This window comes from Uloborus diversus, chromosome 3 (assembly GCF_026930045.1).
Source record: "Uloborus diversus isolate 005 chromosome 3, Udiv.v.3.1, whole genome shotgun sequence".
Classification (NCBI taxonomy): Eukaryota; Metazoa; Arthropoda; class Arachnida; order Araneae; family Uloboridae; genus Uloborus; species Uloborus diversus.
In genome coordinates, this window is record NC_072733.1 from 71541128 (window position 1) to 71561206 (window position 20079).

Consider the following 20079-nt stretch of genomic DNA (forward strand, 5'->3'; position numbering starts at 1 on the left):
GAACTTAAATTTAGATTTTTGAGTTATTCCCTGATATGCAAAGCTACTTCCAGATGTAACTGGAAAAAGATCGCCGATAAGCCGTGATAGCTTCAGGTCCTAATGTTGTAAAGGTCCTCAGAATTCCCGCGATGTCTTCAGGTACTGGACTTGAAATTTCTTCAGTTGTATATGATATCTTAGATGATTGCTGTTTATTGCTAACTGTTCAAGCTGTAGTGTTTGATAGAACAGTTTGCAATACCAGCCGTATAAATTGCGCATGTAAGTTTTTAGAGCAAAAACGGAACGGTGATATATTACATTTGGATTGTCATCATCATGCACTTGAAATCGTACTGCAAAGAGTGTCTTTAAAGAAGTTCTTGCCTTTCTTAGTTCTAGATCAGATATTCAATTATTTAAGCGCTTCAAAATTTTGTGGAAAGGTCTCCATCATTCAGAACTTACAACATTTCAATCAAGTACACATACCACTCAAATTCTAAAAGACGAAGTTGATGACATATTATTGTTCGTAAAAAGTGGAATTGAGAAAGATTACAGAGAATTCTCAAAACTTGTAATAATATTTCATGGTGAATTTCCTCCTACGGGGATATGTTTTTGGAAACCTGGAGCTTATTCCTGAGCCACATGGGTGGCAAAAGGAATTTTTGTTTGAAAATTTTTACGTTTAGGAAACAATTTAAATTGACCTTTCATGAAAAGAAAGCCTTTCAATGCTGTGTTACAAAGCTGTTTTACAATTAAATGCTGTATGAAGATATGGTTTTTCGTAGCAACCCAATCGAGGATCTTTGAATAATATAATATGTCTGAAACACTAGCAGCGTACAAAATGTCGAAAAACATGCAGCAGAAGCAGTGATTGGAATATTCATAAATCACTTGGGGTATTTAGGGGATAAACTAGTAGCTTTGTCCGTATTGGATGAAGGAATTAACTTTGAGGATAGGAAAAGACTAGTCCAAAAAATGCTGGTGATAAGAAAGACGTGTCTGATGACTGTTTAACAAATTTCAGATTGGCGATTCCAATGAGAAAAAGTGGGCGTTGCCCGGATGATCAATGTCGGACCGAAACCTGTAACTAACCGTGGCCGTAATCGCATTTTACATAGTAAGCTTCGTTGATTTTCCCATTTGTTGCGAGCTCTAGCCTATTTCGCATTAATTTTTACATAATAATCTCTTATTTGTGCAGTATTTTTATATATTTCAGTGTTAGGGGGGTATTATGTTTAGTTTCGTCCAGTGTTGTAGTATAATATCTGTACAACTGTCATTAATGTCAAGTAGTACTAACATAGCTTCCTTGTTATGTTTACGTTATCGGTGTGAATTTATAATGTTACTGATATAGCGTTTGACTCCGCATTATATGTTTCGAGTGTTTTTTATCTCTTAATTGCAAAAAGATAATTGTACCCCCTGTGCTTTTATTATTTTAAACATTTTCTGGCAGAAGAGATTCGTTACAGCGGAATGTTTTGAAAATCAAATGATACTGCAATACGCTTTTGTTCACTGCTCATTTTTACTTATTTCAAGTTAATTTCTCTTCATTTCCATGCACTTTCTTTAAAAATTTTATCAGAAGTACACATTGCGATAGTGGCTTTGTTTATACTCAATGAGTGGTATTTGTAATGTAAAACAAAAGTGCAAACATCTAACAGTCTCAGACTAATTTTAGCATTTGATAATGCATACGTAAAAACAAAAACTTTGAAAATACTACACATGATAGATAAATTTTGTCTCCCCTTATATATCGAACGTTAAAAATTATCCAATGTCCAAATATCTTATGAGAAATATTAATGTTTTAAAAATGGTCTTGAGATATAAAAATTGAATTCTAAAAAACTTCCATACATATATGCATGTTTAGTTGGATAAACAAACACGGAAAGATAGATGGTTTGTTTTTAGTCAAAAAAAGGGGGAATTTCTGAGTTTTGGGGAGGGGTATGTCCTCTACTCCTTTGCTACATCCTTGTATTCAGATTGTGATGTATTGAAAACTTTTTACAAAAGTCTCAAGTGGTTTGATTGAAAAGAATACAGGCAATGAAATCCCGTTGTGACGAACTTTCAATGAAATATTCATTTCAACGTAAAAAAAAAAAAAAATTTGAATCCTGGTCTGAGTTTCAATGCATTGCTTAAATTCCATTGCAACAAAATTCCCGGTGCAATGTACAAAATGTGAGGCTCCTTGAAGTTTGTTGTAGGGAGATTTCAGTGTACGTAGATTTGTAGGGTTTAAAAGTATTCTTAGTTGGAGACTTTTCATATCTATAAGTTGCAAATGAGCTCAAAAGAGTATTTATTAGTACATACTTTATATTTTAATCATAGTAAAATTTTCATGTTGTGGTTTTTTTCTGTGATTCAAAAGATGACTAAAGTAAGGCTAATACAGTGTATACCGGTTAATTGAATAAACTGCATTGATAATATCAAATTGTCAAAAATAACAAAATTCAGCTTTATTGAAGCTGTTTAGAAGAAAGTTGATTCATATAAGCTGCGGCCACTGTAACAACAAGATCAGTGGGCCCCATACATCGGGAAATCACTTCAGTGATATAAAGAGGGGACCCTTGGAGAGTGATGTAACAACAAGAAAGTTTATAGTTATTGTATTCAAGTTAAAGGACCCTGGTGCATTGGCAAGCAAATGCAGAACTATGTGGACAAAAAGCATTTCGTTGACCCTGTTCTTGTCATTTTTGCAGAAGATTTAATTCAAGTATCACACTTGTTCCTTTCAAAACTAGCTGGTTTATCAATATTGGCAGATTTAATAAACAAAATTATCTGTCATATTGGTAACTTGCTAATCAATTATTTCGGCATCACAGTGCTATGGATAAAATTGGAGTAGAAATTAGAAAATGTTCTTTGCTATTGCTTCAGAGAGAATTTGATTTAGGATTGATTGGCTGGAAGAACCTGAAAACTGGAAACAAAACATCCCATTTTTTGAAACCTGTGAAAATATATTTCTTAGTACAGTCCATGTCACAATTGTTGGAATTTTTCTGTGGGCAAATCTACTTAAAAAGTCATTAAAAATGAAATTAATCGTGGCTAATCAAATCAATCACTGTCAAAACAAGCTTTCTTCTAGAAGAATCACCGTTTAACAAGTTTGCAAGCCTCGTTCTTAATAGAGGTAATCTATTTTTGTAGTTTACCGAGTGGCACTGATAGTGAGTTGATCTACATATTGATATATCTGCTACAATTTTATTGTGTTTAAATGTTGTGCTGTCACTTTTTAAGTGTACATAAAATGTAACTCAAATAAAGTATTTCTCATACATTTACTAACTTTTATTTCAGTTTGAACTACGGTTGGCAAAACCCAGTTTTATTTTTTCCAAGAAGAAATATTAAAATATCGAGGCTAAAACTGGGGGGGGGGGAGTCAGGTTTGTAAAGTGTAAATGTCAATATAATTTTATTTTTCGGGAAAAGAAGATTTTATAGAGAAAAGAAAATTTTACAGTTAACTTGAGATAACTTGAAACCTCATAAGTCTGATATTCCTTCATCTTGAAGTTTACAATAGGCCTCAAACCCTTGACAAGGCTATGGGAACTTCCCATAACTCAAAGGTTTTAGCTGGTTGCTAGAACTTCAAGTTGTCTAGAGTTGACTGTATTCATATTTCTCGTTTTATGTTTCAGTTAATGCCCACAGACATATCTAAAGGAAGTAGGCGGGTAGGAAGAGCCGCTGCCTGTCTTCTTTACTAATAATAAATCTTAAAATCTCTCTGCCTGGATCTCTGCAACGCGCATAGACCGTTCGGCCAATTTTCATGAAATTCGGCATAAAGTTAGGTTGTAGTATGGGTTTGTGCACCTCGAAGCGATTTTTCGTAAATTCGATGTGGTTCTTTTTCTATTCCAATTTTATGAACACAACTATCATAAGATGGATGAGTAAATTACGAAGTTATCATAACGTAGAACCGTAACATGGGCACAAGCCAACTGGCGAGAAAATTCACCACACATTGATAACATTGTAAATACACTGGCGAACCAAAAGACCTTTTAATTTTTCTATTACGGGCAAAGCCTGCGGTACCACTAGTTATAAAATAAAAGTATTTGAATCAAAATAGATTTAAAAATTTAAATTTTGATGAACTGATTATTTTTTTCAATTTCAAAAGAAAATTGAGTTTGGCTCTAGTAACTTTGTGACAGATTGAGTGTATTATTTTTTAAATTTTTTTATCACCCAGATATTACGAATAACCCCAATTTAACGTATAAAAGTTTCAGTCCCGATGAGTTCGTTAAATCGGTGTCCGACTGTAGCTATGACAGAGTAGAGCCGCTACTTCCTACCACTGACCTAGTTAGATCATGATTATCAGATGAATCCATGTACTGGAAAGAAAATACTTTCTTAGCAGAATTTTGATGAACCTAACTTAGTTCCTTAATCAGGAGTTATAGTAATTTGCTTTTGGAATGATTTTCTTTATTTATTTTTTATTAATGATTATGCTATTAGGATTTTAAATGGAACTAGATTGAAATTTCACATTAGACACAAAATAGATAAACTATTTTAAATTGGTATTAAAAAAAATAACATACAGATTTTAAAAAAATAACTCGACATTAGATATTCTGTTCAAATTTTTATCGAATATTCGGTATTCAATTCATCTCTTCCAACAGCAATATGATTACTAGATATTAACAGCTGCTTTTAACTGAATCATTTTGTCGAGTAATTGATTAGATACTTCATGGAACAAAATTTTTCTATTTAATATAAGAATGAAGTTTTGACTATTTTTCTTCAATCGCTATCGCCATGAATCCAATCCAGCGTTTATGTTGAGAGCCAAGATAAGGAAAATGCCTTAGTATTTGCAACAACTATCATAATTTTAAAGGATATAATGTATGCCGAGTTATAGAATCAATGTAAATTTAATAACCGACTAATGCTATGCATTTCCGACATGTGCACTTTAAAGTAAATCATTAATCATGTAATGGTATGCTTTTTACTGTCACCGAACGAGTGTTTCTTAAAGCCTGGTACTGTTGCTGGACAGCATATTGTGCCTGGCAATAAAGTGTCCGAATGAAAAAATGATTGATTTTTACAAGCAATAAATAAAAACCTAATGAATTTGTGCTGCATCCAAAAACATTACTTTTAACAGCATTTAATAATTAAGGTAGGGAGATCGAGTTGAACATTTTAAAAATAACTCTTAAACATTTACAACATTTAGCATTTTCAACAAAAAATGCTAAATTTATTATAATTAACAACCATTACATATTGAGATTCCACGAGACAGAAGAAAATTTGAGAGGGTTTTGATAAAAGTTATGAAAATAAGCAAGTCGAAGGGTTGACATTCTTTTTTATTGATATCGTTCAATATTCTATAGAATGATGCTTTGATTACACGTTTTAAATTTAAGAGATAGTATCAACAGCAAGTTCATGCATCATTCAAGGATAAAAATTATCTTTCAATGATTTTCATTCAAAAATGTCGATATTTTTTACTTTTTCAATAATCAAAGCAATTTAAACATTTGAAGGAATAGAACAAAAAAAAAAAAAAAAACTGTTACCGTTGGACTCGAAAGTAAGACTCTAGATTCATTTTCACTCCTCAAAAATGCCCTCTTTCCCCCCGTCTCCGAGTGGATGAAATTGATGGAAAACACAAATTTGTACATATAGTTTTCCTTGAGCTACATGTTTCACAAAACTTGGAGAATTATATGATTGCTAATACCAGGTGGAAATGTTTTCTGTCACTAAGTTTTACCGTTGATAAAGATTGCTGGGGATTGAACTCAAAAAACAACAAACTAAATTTGAGATAGAGGTTTTTGTAAAATGGACAACACTGAATTAATGCTGTAAATGCCAAGAAAATTTAAATTTCAGTATGGAGAGGTTGTCGAGAAACAGGGCCAAACACTTTAATTCCGAACAAAATTCGTCAAGTTTAGAGTATTAAAATTAACAGATCAAGGTAGAGGAAAACAACAAAAAAAGATGGATATTCATCAAAAGATGGGGCTTGAGGAGTCTATTTATAACTTCAGAATTTTTAATATTTTACTCATTTCTTACAGATTTCAGAACAAGGTAATTTTGGGTTTATGTCACACACTAATTAAAATTTTCTTGTAGCAAATTCTTAAGGAGCTTTATTCTTGAATAGGCCTTGACAACATCAATATTTGCAGCGAAGCACTTTCATCAGATTTAATTTACAACACAAGCCTTTATCAGATGTGTTTACCTTTCGAAAGGTAATACTTTTCTGCTGAAACATTCATTGAAATATTTTTCTTCTGAAACTGTTTTGAAGTTATGTGTACGAATTTTCAGTAATTGTAGCTTCATTCTCTCATGGAAATTCAGCATTTAAAATGTCAACATGCCAGTAAGATCGTTTGCAAATCAGAACAAATTTATAAAACACTTCTGACTGTGCAACGATCCAACTAGTTAAAACGAAGTATAAATCCATATCATTCATATAGAGTTGACAGGAACAAATCACTTGAATAAAATTCTCAAGCTCAAAATGCATCATCTTCACTCCAAAACATATTAAACTCAAGATACGCACAATTCAGTAACAACATCACAAAAAGGTAACAAAAGCTATTTCACAACATATCGATTAGCCAGGGCCGATCCTAGGGTTTCGGCCGCCCGTGTGCAAAGATCTAATGCGCCGCCCCTGAAGAGCAATTTACATGTTTTGACAAATACTTAACGCCTATATAAATCTTTCTTCAAATTTCTGTATTAAGTTCTAATTAGAAAAAAACAGAAAAAGGATGAATGTTTAAAAGGTTAGAAACTCCTTAGGTACAATTTATATCTTTGAAGAAAGTAATTAGGTACCGAAATTTACTAGTTGTAAAAACGCATTTTATAGTCTGCCTTTGCTGACATCAGAGAAGGGGGGGAGGGATCGCCCCCAGAAAATATACGAAATTGGCGTATGAAAAATAGCTGTAATTAATCTTTGGTTGTGTTTGGTTGCAAGGACAAGAGTCGGGAACATTCAAGGTCTATGGAGAAATTTTCAATATTGACGTCAAAAATTGCAATTTTAGGAAATTTTTCGAAACTTGACGGGAAAGTAATGTTGGAGTTCTTTCCTGAAATTTTTCCAAAATTGATGTCAAATTGCAGTTATTTTGTGTGACCTTAGTTTAGGAAGGATCGGTGCTTTTCCCGAAACTTTTCTGAAACAGAAGTTTTAAACACGCAATTTCGGGTTACCTTTGTTGAAATTGCTGGAGGGAGGAAGATTCGATCGTCTCCTATCGAAAGTTTTCGAAATTGAAGTTTAAAACTCAAATTTAGGCTGTCCTCTTGGTGACGTTAGGGGGTCTGGCATCTTTCCTCCGGTAATTTATCCGCACTATTGTTTCAAAAACACATTTTTGGCTAGATTTGGACACGATAGGGGAAACGGGAAAATATTCCGAACTGAAATATTTTTCGGAATTAAAATCTATTTTAGGCTATTTTTGTGAAGGAAGGATTTTGGGGCTATAAAAAGCGCAATTTTGTGCTATCTTTAGTGACGTTAAGGAAACCGGGGAGCTTCAGCGGATCTTTCTAAATATTTTTCAATATCAGTATCTGAAAAATACAACTAAAGACTTTTCCCCACCTCACCTCGGCGATTGATGGGGGATGGCAGATGCCCTATCGCCGTGAAAATTTACAAATGTAATCCGGAATTTTTCAGAAATGGAAGTCCCAAAATCATATTTTAGGCATTATTTGATAACCATGGGACAAAGAGCAGGTGGGTGTTCAGTGTGCCCTCAAGAATTGTTTTTTGAAACTGAAGTCAATTTCAGGCTAGTTTAGGCAGGAAGGGTTTGGTGGCTCCATGGAACCGCCTAAAAACGAAATTTTGAGCTATAGTGATTACGTTGGAGAAAAGGGGATTCGGGGTATTCCCCCCAAAGTTCTTCGAAACTGATGATTGAAAAACGCAATTTTAGTTTGTTTTTGAATACTTTAAATGAGAGGGGGTGGGATTGGGGGCCTCTCTAGAGACGCTAATTCAGACTATCTTTGGTAGTAATGTTAGGCAATGGATTTCAGGGCCCTCTACTGCAAAAATTTCGAAAAAGAAATTCGAAAAATGCCATTGAGCAATTTTTGATGACGTTAGGGAGGGCTGTCTCCAGAAAAGACATTTTGGAGCCATCATTTTTAGGCTATGTTTGATTACATTAGGGAAGAAAGGGTGAATAGGAGACCTAATTGGATCCTTAAAATCGGTGGTTCAACCAGCGAAATTTTCCGAAATTGAAGTCCTAAAAACGTAGTTTGAAGCCTTCTTTAGTCTCGTCAAGGCATCCTTTTGGATCTTCGTTTTGGAGCCACACTTGAAATTTGTTACCCGGTGCAAAGGCCCTGTCCTCCTACCTGATCTGAAACCGCGCAGTTCATTCGTGATTTCAATTCGAAAAAATTGCTGCAAAGGGGGAAAATTAAAAATTTTAGTTCGTTGATTATATATGTTTGACCATAGGCATCGGAACGGGGGGAGCTGAGGGAGCTTGAGCTCTCCCTGGAATATTTCAGACCGGCTTAGCTCCCCCGGAAAATTCTTGCACTGCTGCTTTTTGCCGTACATTGTTTACCTCAAACCTGATTTCAAAAATGTGATCTGCCTTTTTTTGGGAATTTCGGAATTTCTACCCAAATGAGCAGCAAAAGCAGTGAGCAGGCGGAGTGGTCAATGCATTTGAATTCACCTTCACCTTTTTTTTCACTGTTTAAACACTCTTGATTGTCGAAATGCGGGAAAGTGGACTCTACTCCGCGGCCTGCGAAAATCAGTACCAGTCAAAGGCGTAGCATAACCAAACATTTTTTTTGGGGGGGGGGGGGGGGGCACCAGAGCCATCACCAAGAACGGTTTTGCTACCCCCCTCCCCCCGCCCAATTTTTCAGAAATGGCGTCACCAATTTCATATTAGTAATGAAAAAAAAAAGCAGAAAGGAAACCTTTACGAAAAAAAAACCTTTGCTGAAAAACAAAACTATAAACAAGGTTCAAACACCCAAATTTAGGAGGAAAAATTGCAGTTCGTCTTTTGAAAGTTTTTTTTTCATCATTCAATTTTTTAATTTTTAAAAATTTTCTTTGTGTTTTTGGGGTGGTTTTTGCAATAGATAAAATCTTTATTCATTTCATTAATTCTCTAAAAGAAAAAAAACCTTTTACGGGGAAGGTAGGCTAAAAATAGTTTGAAATACATTACCATTTAAAACTTTTAATATCACTTTCAAATTTAATATTTTTTTTTCATTTCTTGTTGGCATGAAATAGTAAATGAATTAGTAAAAAAAACTATCTTGCACTATAAAAGGAAAGAGAAAAAGAATAAATAAATTTCCATTCATTATAAAGAACTCTAATTTGCTGCTATTTACTTTGTTTCCAAAACGTGTGTGAAATACTAACTGTATATCTCAATGAGTGCAACTTTTAGAGCCATTTTTAAATCGGCATAACTCAAAAGCTTACTATAGAAATTGAAAGAAAAAAACTTATCCAAGAATCAGTAAACTATGCGCATGCAGGTGACAGAAAAAAAAATGTGCCAAAACATTTAAGGCAGAAGGTAAAAAGTTACAATCGACGACTATTCAAATCCCTATGAGAATTAATGTAGCTCTGGCGAAACGTCTTTCGTGAAAGGTCGCAGTCACATGGTCTCCCCTCACTTTCCCCCGCGAAAATTCCAGAAAGAATGGGATCAATTCACGTGACGTCAGTGCGCAAGTGATAGCTCCAATTCTTTGCTTTGTTGACCTTTGAGATAATGCTAAGACTGCATGATGAATGCGAAGATATATACATATACAGCAACCATTTCTTTTTTTTTTTTTCAAATGCCTCCTTGTTGGGCATTTGGTTGCACCCAAATGCAAAATCAAAAACTGAATGCAGGAATAAACTCTTCCGTTTTCCTTCGAAAAATCCGGAATTACTAAAATAACGGCTAATCTATAAAAAACGCCAAATATTACTGATACTTATTTATGCCCCCTCCCCCCTTCTCTTGGCTTTTAGAGAAAAAAATATTTAAAGAAATACCATCGTACCATGACGGGTTATTTCTAGTTCAAAAGAATCGTAATAAACAGCTTATGAACTATTGAACTAGATTAGAACAACACACAAATTTAGAATCCGCGGTTTGTTTATGGAGCTATGTACCATGCAACGGTCTACTCTATCGCCATTTGGCGATTAATTGCCCTCATAAAAATGTTTTGCTCAGATATTATAGGTAAGGTATACAGTTAATGGACGGTCACATAGAGCAGAAACGGGTATTCAACTAAAAAAAATCATCACTAATTATTTCTACAAAATCATCGACTACAATTCTACAAAATCGAGTTATCAAAATTCTACTCGTGACTTCAAATATTTTAACAGAAGTGTTACCTTTGCGTTCAACTTTTATAAATCTCGTGCTGTGATTATCGTTATACAAAACAGCAGCAGCAGCATTTCCATCCGCCACATGCCTAAGTTTCACTTGATCTCGACAATTTCCATGCTTGATTAGAGCAATGAAAGGCTCTCGTGGTAGAACATCAGTATCCAGTTTTTCGCAGGCTTCGTGACTAGTATGATTATTACTTGTCACGTGAACTACAACGCCACTAACTTCTTCCGTTTTACCGGGCAAAAGCTTACCCATCTGCAGGTTTTCCTGGGTAAGAACCCCCGTGGTTGGATCCACATATGTCAAGTTGATCACAGCAGAAAGGTAAGCTTCTGTTTCATAGCCGAAGTTGAACTCACATGAGACCACAGATTTAAATTGTTCAGTCAGGAGAGACAACAGAAGAAGATATAAAATCCACAAGGAATGTCGGTTCACTCCACCTAAAGAAAATAAGCAAACAAGAAATTTAGACAACAAACCACCAAAAGAAGTTTACATAAGATGATTGGCTCAAACTTTAAAAAATAAAATAATAATAAAGGACAAGATTTATTGGCATGAAAGAGTAGTCGTAGTAAAACAATTTCATTTAAAATTTAGAAAAATATGTTAGGTAATGAGTTACATAGATGTTTATTCATGGAATTCGCTTACATTATGCAAAAAATTTTTTTTTTTAATAACAACTAAATACAATACATGTACACGCACATTTTAAGTAATCGACACAAATTCTCAATATTGTAAATACAGAGAGTGGATTCAACTTTCTGGTCTGGGATCGAGTCATTACTAGATCTAAACAATATGGACCTGGTAGGAAGTTTAATATTGAGACAAATAGGGGAGTCCTGGGGGGATTAGGGGGGTTCCCGCCGTAAATTTTTTGCAATTGTAGTTTTAAAACTAGTTTTAGACGATCATTGGTGCTGTTAGAGAGAGGAAAGCTTCGGTGGCTTCTCTCTCTATCCGGCAATTTTTTGAAACTGAAATTTCAAAAAAAAAACCCAATTGTAGATACTCTTCCGAAATTTAAGAGAGAGGGGACGGGTTCGGAGACTCTCTTCCGAAACATTTTCAAAATTGTAATTCTAAAAACACAGTTTTAGAGTATCTGTGGTAATGTTAGGTGAAGATTTGTTAGGAGAGATTTGAGGGCTCGCCCCAAGAACATTTTAGAGATTGAAATAGTAAAACTGCTATTGTCATCTATCTGTGTTTAGGACACAGGCAGTTTTCAGAAACTGAAGCTCTAAAATCGCAATTGTAGCTCACCTTCATGAAGTTAGGGAGAGGAGTTTTCGGAAGTCAACCCGTCCCACCTCCACGGAAAATTTTGAAATTTTAGTTTTAAAAACACAGTTTTAGATGATCATTGGTAATGTTGGGGGGGGGGGGGGGAGGGATGTTCAGTGGCTCCTCCCCAGCAGCTTTTCTAAATTGAAACTTCAAAAATGCATTGGTAGATAAGGCTTCCATTTTGTAAGGGAGAAGAGACAGGTTCGGGAGGCTCTCCTGTTGGTCCGAAACATTTCCAAAATTGTAGTTCTAAATAAGCAGTTTTAGACTGTCTATTGTAATGTTAGGTGAAAAAGAGATTCGAGGGCTGGCCCTCGGAAATTTTCGAGATTGAAGTCTCAAAAACGTGATTGCAGGCTTTCTTTGGTGAGGGGACAGGCAGTTTTATGAAATTGTAGCTCTAAAACCGCAATTGTAACAGACCTTCGTGACGTTAGGGAGAGGAGTTTTCGGAAGCATTCCTCCAAGAAATTTTCCAAATTTCTTGGTTTCCAGCCCTGAAAACCAAATTTAAGACGATCTTTGATGATGTTGAGGGGACAGGCGTGACGAGAGGCCATGTCAGCTTAGTTGGAAACTAGGGGCCCGGGCCTTTGCAGGAGGGGGGGGAGGCGACACTGACGCAAAAAAAGAAAGCAAAAAAGAAGGAAAAAAAGAAAAAAAGAAAGAAAAAAATTAAAGGAAAAAGGGGAGGGGGACTCCGAATAAGAGAAAACTTGAAGAATAATTGAATATTACTCTTTTGGTATTTACTGTTGTGGCACTTAAAACAGAGTTAATTGTTTCCTACTTGCAGTTTTGATTTTTTTTTCTTTTCCCACCCTCCTTTCTTTTCTTCTTTTCCCCCTTTTCTTTTCCCCTCTTTTTTCTTCTTCCTCCCTCTTTTTTCTTATTTTCCCCTTTTCTTTTCTTCGTTTTTTCTTCTTTTTGGAGGGGGGGGGGGGGGGGGGGGGGGGCGGGAGGGGCCTCACGACAACTGACAAGGGGCCCACCTGGCTCTCTGCAGCTCTGCTGAGGGAAGGGAGAGGGGTGCTAAATTTAAACTTTCGAACGTGTTGCTTTAGAAACGCAGTTTTGATAGATCTTTGGTGATGTTAGTGGAAGGAGAATTTTGGTGGCATTCGAATTGTAATTCTTCGAAATTGAAACTTTAAAAATGCAGTTTGATCATTCCACAGTGACTGACATTGCAATTTGACTATATTTTTTACTTTCAAATGCAGTACTGTCTAGAAATTCAATTTTATTTCTTCCGAAATTGATCTAAAATATCATCATATGGTACGTTAATGCCCACACACTTGTTTTCAGACTTAAGGATTTTTTTTTTTTTAATATGAAATAAAAGGGAATAAAAAAATATGACTACCCATGTAATCAGTCACATTTTTTCGCAGTTTTAGATGACTCTCAATAATAGGGAGGGCATTTTTTTGGGCGTTACTGTGGGGGCGCTCTCCTCGAAGTTTACGGAAATTGAAGTCGCATAGCCAAAAAAGATGGGTCACTTACAGATACACTGTGACAAATATTTTTCGGAAATCCTCAAAATGAATTCAGCTATTCGCTATTCAGCACTGATTCAAATAAATCTAATTAATCATGTACATATCATAAATCATATCAGTGTGTACCGTGTTATATCAAAACCATGTTCCGTGTTATATCGAAACAGTGTTATACAAGACCTTGAAATAATGTAAATTAAGGAATGTGTATCGAGTTATATAGAAACCAAATCATAAGGTGCTAATTTTATAATAGCTGAAATTTCGGCTCAATAGAATATACAAACGAAAACTGGCTACCAGAGCATACAAAGACACACTGATTTAAAAATAAGAGTTGTTACATACGATTAAATTTATCTATTTTACATACCTCAAATTAAAACTGTTATGCATAACAAGAAAAAACTTTATCCGCTTTTCTTTCTATTCTAAGAACAAAACACATTCCATAAGAAAAAAAATCTGAGCTTTTCTGTAGCAATCAAGTTCATCTGAACAACAACAACAAAATAAAATTTAAAATAAAATAAATAGAATCATTCTATTTATTTTATTTCATATTTTGTTTTGACTATATTTTTATTTATCGTTTGCCAAATTTAGCTTAGGTTTAATCCTAATCTTATATTCTTACAATGCATTGGAAACAAAATAATAATCACCTTTTTGCTTTTAAAACACTGATGAGAAAAATCAAGTATGTATTTAAAATTAAAAAGTTAGTGTTATAGGGGAAACCAAACTTTTGAGCCCAAGACAGACAACTTTTCATAAAAGTTTCATAAAAACAAAATAAAAACTTATTACAATTGTTATCATACATTTTTTAACAGTGTAATGAACAAAAATTAAATTACTTCTTTTAAAATTCGTGTTTCATCAAAACCGTGTAGTTATGAATTAAAGTTTTGTACCGTGTAATATCAAAACCGTGTTATAATAATCACAAACTTGGTACCATGTAATATCAAAACCATGTTGTAAAAGTACCATGTTATATAAGGGATGCCTCTATACGCGTAATATTAAACAGCTAAACCTTTATGAAACTTTTTCTCAAAAAGTTTTAATGATAAAGTTCACAATTTTCACAGTATTTTCAAGAGATATCTAAGAGTTTACTAAAGTGAAATTTTAAGGCAATTCTGTTTATTGTATAATTTTTTTCCATTTTAATCAATAGTCACTTTTTAAATGAAAAAAAAGAGATTGTCTTTTTACCATAAAAATAGCTGTTTAGGAAAAAATGTGAGTCCTAAAGCAAAACTTTCATTTCAGTATAATTATGATCACAAAAATAAAATGTAGTAAAATTCTCAAAGTAATACGTAAAGTGGCTTTCTGGAAAGAGGAAGATAACTTTTCTACATTAACGTTTACAGAAAATCGCGGTTGAATGACTCCTTTAAAACCTGAAGCTGGATCAGTGCTGGATCCACAGGGCGGGAAAAGGGTCCCAAAAGGCTTGTAAATTCAAAAAACTTCCAGGAGAAGACGCACCAAACCTCCCCCCCCCCCCCCAAACACATCACAAAAAATCACCTACAACTGTATTCTTATGACCTTTAACTTAAAAAAATTCCTGGGGAGCTCTCCAATGTCATTGAATATTGTCAAAAGTTTTGAACTTTTTGAGCTTAAATTTCGAAAAAATAGCCGTGGAAGATTCCCAGAATCTCACCCCTTTACCAAATGTTACCAAAGTCATCCTACAATTGCGCTCTTAAGACTGCAGTGCCAAAAAACTTCTCTGAGAAGACTACAAAGCCTCCTCTTTCCCTAACATCACAAAAAAAAAAAAACCTAAACTGTTTTTGGAACATTAATATCAACATATTTCCCAGGGTAGAGTTTTGAACCTCAGGCCTTTGCCTAATGTCTTTAAAAAGGGCTTTCAATTGCGTTTTTAGGGTTTCAATTCTGAAAAATTCTGGAGATGAGTCCCCGAGCTCATCCCCTAACACCAATGAAGATCCCTATAACATTGCCGTTTTGGAGCTTCAAAAGTTGAAAGACAGCTTCTGATCCTATCCCTTCCCTTAAAACTCACAAAGATGGCCAACAATCGCATTTTAAAAACTCCAATTTCAAACAATTTGCATTTTAAAAACTCCAGTTCTGAAACCCGTTCTTTCCCTCAACGTCAGGAAAAATTCAAGACCAAATACAATTTCAAGACCTCAATTTCGAAAAATTTCTGGAAAGGAACCCCTACGTATTTTTCTCCTCACCTTTCAACATCATTCAAAGATAGTCTAAAACTGCGTTTTTGGATCTTCTACATGGAAACATCTCAGAGAAGCTTCTGAAACCTATGTTTTCTGTTTCGTCATCAAACGTGGCCTACAATTGTGTTTTTAGGACTTGCATTCCAAAAGAATTTAAGGAGGAAAGCACCCGAACTTCCTTGTTTTTAGCATCATTGAAGATCTCTAAAATTGCATTTTTAGAGCTCTAATATCAAAAAATGATAGGAGAATATTCCTGAATCTCATGCAGGAATTTTCCCCAATCAAGTTTCTCTTCAAGCCACCAAAAATGGCTACCAATTGTATGTTTGAAAACATACCCTTAAATTTCAAAAATTTTCCGAGGAACCTCCCAAACCTGAATTCCTCCTATTAACCACCAAAAAGCGTCTAAAAACGCATCAACAACTTCCTACTTATGTGCAAATATTAAACAGCTCAACCAACAAACAAATCGATAACTATCTTGAAATTTTATTTACAAGGGCCGAAATAGCTCAGTTGGGACAGCGTAATTATGAAGATCTATTTACAATTATGCAGTTTTTGTATTTTATTATGTTTGGAACAAAAACCGGTAAAAAGTGATACCATCTTGATACTGCAGCATTTCTTGTATAAGGAGAAAGTACAATTGAGAGCCTAAATGGCTACTGAAAATAACTCATGAGTCCTCAAACGAATCAAAGTTGAGGGGTTTTATTTGGATAATGAATCCTAAGTACTAATAGAAATTCTTAATTTTTTCTTTTTTTTTCAATTTCTAATTTTTTATTCTTCATACTGTTAGCCTCGCCTAATTGAATATCGTCAGTTCCAAGAAATATTATTCTATAAAGCGAGGTATTTGATTAAGTGGTGACCTTTCTAAATTGACAACATTTGTCTTAAAACGTAATACTAATAATAAACAGACAGCTATATAAAGGAAATATTTAATGTTATTGCTAAAAAGTTTTGAAATAAGCTAAATAAACAACAAAATAGTTTAATAATTAGTATATATATTACAAGACGCATGCAAATTTAAAAAAAAATAACCAACAAATTGAGTTATGAAATCTTTGTTTTGGCACCTTCTTTCACTACGTTATTTTTTGAAAAATTCCATAACAGAGGGGATTGGTTGCTTAATGTCTATTTGGAACGCTTTTCTGACTCCCTTTCTCCCCTCCTCGTCTACCGTTAATATTTATCAATTTCTCATTGCCTAAAATGTGTGTTATTTATTTCTGTTAGGTATTTAATTTAATTATCGACTGCACATTTTTTTTCGTACCTGGCAGAGGCAAAAGAAATTTAAAATAACAGTGGAAATGCTTTGATGGAGCATGAATGTTGCTTTTCCCTCCTTCTACAACAATAATTGATCTTATGTAATTTATTTCTAATTTATTCAAAATTTTTCTGAACAAAAATATTTGCTAAAGCTGATTATTATTCGAGTATCCAGGGAAATTATTCGATTAAGCGAGGATCTTTAACATTGTGTCTTTGGAGAAATATTCCGTTCCAGGAGGTTTTATTCGTAAAAACAGGGTATTTGTATATTCGTTACCCGATTAAAAGGGGCTGACAGAACTCGAAACTCTTTTAACTATCATTCAAACTCTTTGAATCAATCATATACGTTATTTGTGTGTGGGGGGAGGGGGGTGACATCATGATTCAGTTCTTAATTTCTTTCAAAATTTTATTTTTATTAGTTACCTCTCCCCCAACCTTCATCCCATAATGAATTAGGAATTCGCCCCTACCAAAAGAATCATCTGGGTCCGTCATTCAGATGGATTAAACCTTTGGTCAAAAAGGAGAATATTACGAACATTCTTCAACCCCACTAAATTGAATCTGCTTTCCAATGAGCAAATTAAAGTTTGTGTGAGAAACAATAATATAAAAAATGAGTAGTATGACAGATATTTCATGGAACGGTCAGCTAGGTGGCATTTTGGTTAGGTGTTAACCTCGTGCGCCTTTGGTCTTGAGCTCTGAATCCACAGTTCAAGTGTTCAGACAGCAGATTATTAAAATGCAGAAAATAGTTCGCGCCTGTCTTGCATGATTAGGTGGCCCGTTAAAGATCCCTTGAATGACTTTTTTTCTTAGGACCTTCTGCTTAAGAAAACTCCTAATGCAATTTTGCATCATATGAGCCCAGGTGTTCCTCCGCGAGAAACTGGGCCATTGGCATTTGCACCTAAATGGTGGCTCATGAAAGGTTGGATAACACTAGATCTGGAAAGGTGAGATGTCATACACAGCCTCATTGAAACAACGAGCTGTTTATGAACAAACAAACCCTTACACAGATTTTTTTGGGTTCAGAGTAAAACTGTATGATCTTCAACCGCAAACAAATTTTAAATCTCACACAGGAAAAGTTCAAAAGAAAAATTAATAACATTAAAGTAAGTTACATTAAATTCAAATTCTTAAAAATTTTCATTAAAAATTTCAAATTCTTAATTTTAACTCTTCTTCTATAACTATAAAAATCATATTCCCTCAGAGGCACATTTGGAGTCCCAAAAACTGCAAGTTTTTCTTCTCAATTTATTCTATTAAACATTAATATAGTTCTATTAAACATTAATATGATCCCATAGGTTTTTTTTTTTTTTAATTGGTCACACATTAAATAAATGCATGCAGTTTTAACCAAACAATCACAATTGTCATTTAATTCACATCTAATATTTTAGAGAAGATACAGTAAATCATCCAAACAAATGCTAACGTACAGTTACTTTCTCATATCCTGCACATTGCTTATTACAAAAAAAAAAAAAAAAGTAGTGGAAGAAAGAAAAAGCACTTTTTACAATTCAACCTGAAATATATTTCCTCTGAGAAATTTGGCAATTTCAAAGCTGTGTATACCTCAGTCATTGTTATTGAATGTAGAATAAATACAGCTGTGAGATAAATTAGTAAACACGGGCAAATCGAAACCAAGTTTTAAGCAACAATTCTTTTCGATTCCGCAAAGAAATAACAATTACAGTTTTTATTGTTTTCGCATAAAACAAAACATAAATATTGCAATCATTCAGTTCTTTAATCAAAATACCACATCCATAAAAAAAAAAAAAAAATACTTACGAACACTGGATGTTCTGGTGCTCTGACACTTAAGAATCATAAACAAATTCAAAGGGAAAACAATATACAGATCGTGCCATCTGAATATACTCATAGTCTGTGGTCATATGGAGAATGCCTAAGTTACCTTCATGTATTGTAGGCTATCAATCAAAAACTGCAGCATTATTTCTTTGGAACCATAGCTAAGCTAGCTGTGAAGATGCTGAGTCGATCAATAGATTTCGAGTTTGTTCTTCTAATTTCCCTAAAGCAAAGGAAAAAACTTAATAAAATCCCTATAGGAGTTGAGCGATTCCCCCATCTCACTGATTTATTAATAAGAATGCCAACGTTAATATAAGGTCGAGTTCGAAAAGTCTAACTGGCAAAACCAATAATGAACTGAAAGTAACCAGCGCGTCATCTGGCGAGGGAATCAAAATAGGAAACGATGATGATTGCCCGTTGTTCCGCGTGTTAAACTTTTAAGCAAAGGAAAAAAATGTCCTTCGTATATTTTAAATTATTTAACGAAAATGAAAAGCTCTCAAGCTGTTATATCCGTAGAAACTCTCGTTTAACCATTAATCTTTCTGATAAGTCTGAAAAAGACCATCACAAGAAAACTTGTCTTGTCCATAGACTAATAATAAGAATAGACCGAGCTATGGCAACCCTTTTGCTGCTCATAAACCAAACCATGTGACTGGTGGATATCCTAGCAACAGCGGGCGTTGATCGTAGCAGACGAAAATAAATAGAATTGATAGAATACGAAAGAATAATGTTTTATAGAGTCCGATTTGTAAATTTGTTGTTCTAAGTTGTAAATATTTTGTTTAAGATATCGATTAGTACATTTTTGCGCTAACGCAAAACGTTTACGCCATTTTCATGAGCGGATTTATGGGAGGGCAGAGGGGGGCAATGCCCCCCCCCCCCAGTTTTTTTGACTGACTTCTGGGGTTTTCTGCTCCATAGTTTTATAAGATTTTTCTTTTGATCACAAACCAAAGTTTTTTGAACCCATTTTTAATATATATAATGTGTCGTATTGAAACCATGCACTATTGTAAAACCGAAACTTAAACTCGACTGCATCAAAAAGAAAAAAAAAAGTTTCAGTTTAGAAAAAGTTTACTTTTCTTTCTTTCGGTGTAGGCTTTTTTTTCTCAATGTCTACACCGACATACAAGGGCGCGTTTATAAACTCTTGATCTTCGGTTGCTCCGTTCTCGACCGGTCGGGGCTCTGACGTCACGGTCATCAACTGAATCGAAGGAGTTTATAAACAAACGCGCGGTCGTTCCGGTCGATTTCGCTTATTTGCGTTATGGAGTTAACATTTTGAAAGTCAGTGTTAAGTACTGCGAAAGTTCGCATTTAAAATTCAGGAATAATAAT

General features: G+C 34.3%; 1 protein-coding gene across 1 annotated transcript in view; it reads right to left on the reverse strand.

The window, feature by feature from the left end:
* The window catches only part of LOC129218358 (RING finger protein 150-like), a 67457-nt gene extending 48630 nt beyond the window's left edge, over positions 1 to 18827 (reverse strand). Inside the window, exons 1-2 of the mRNA XM_054852602.1 lie at positions 18694 to 18827; positions 10523 to 10969 (exon numbers count right to left, since the gene is read on the reverse strand). Of these exons, the coding sequence (XP_054708577.1) occupies positions 10523 to 10969; positions 18694 to 18787 (541 nt within the window). The 5' untranslated portion in view covers positions 18788 to 18827. The remainder of the gene's footprint in view (positions 1 to 10522; positions 10970 to 18693) is intronic.
* Between the last annotated feature and the right edge of the window lie 1252 nt (positions 18828 to 20079).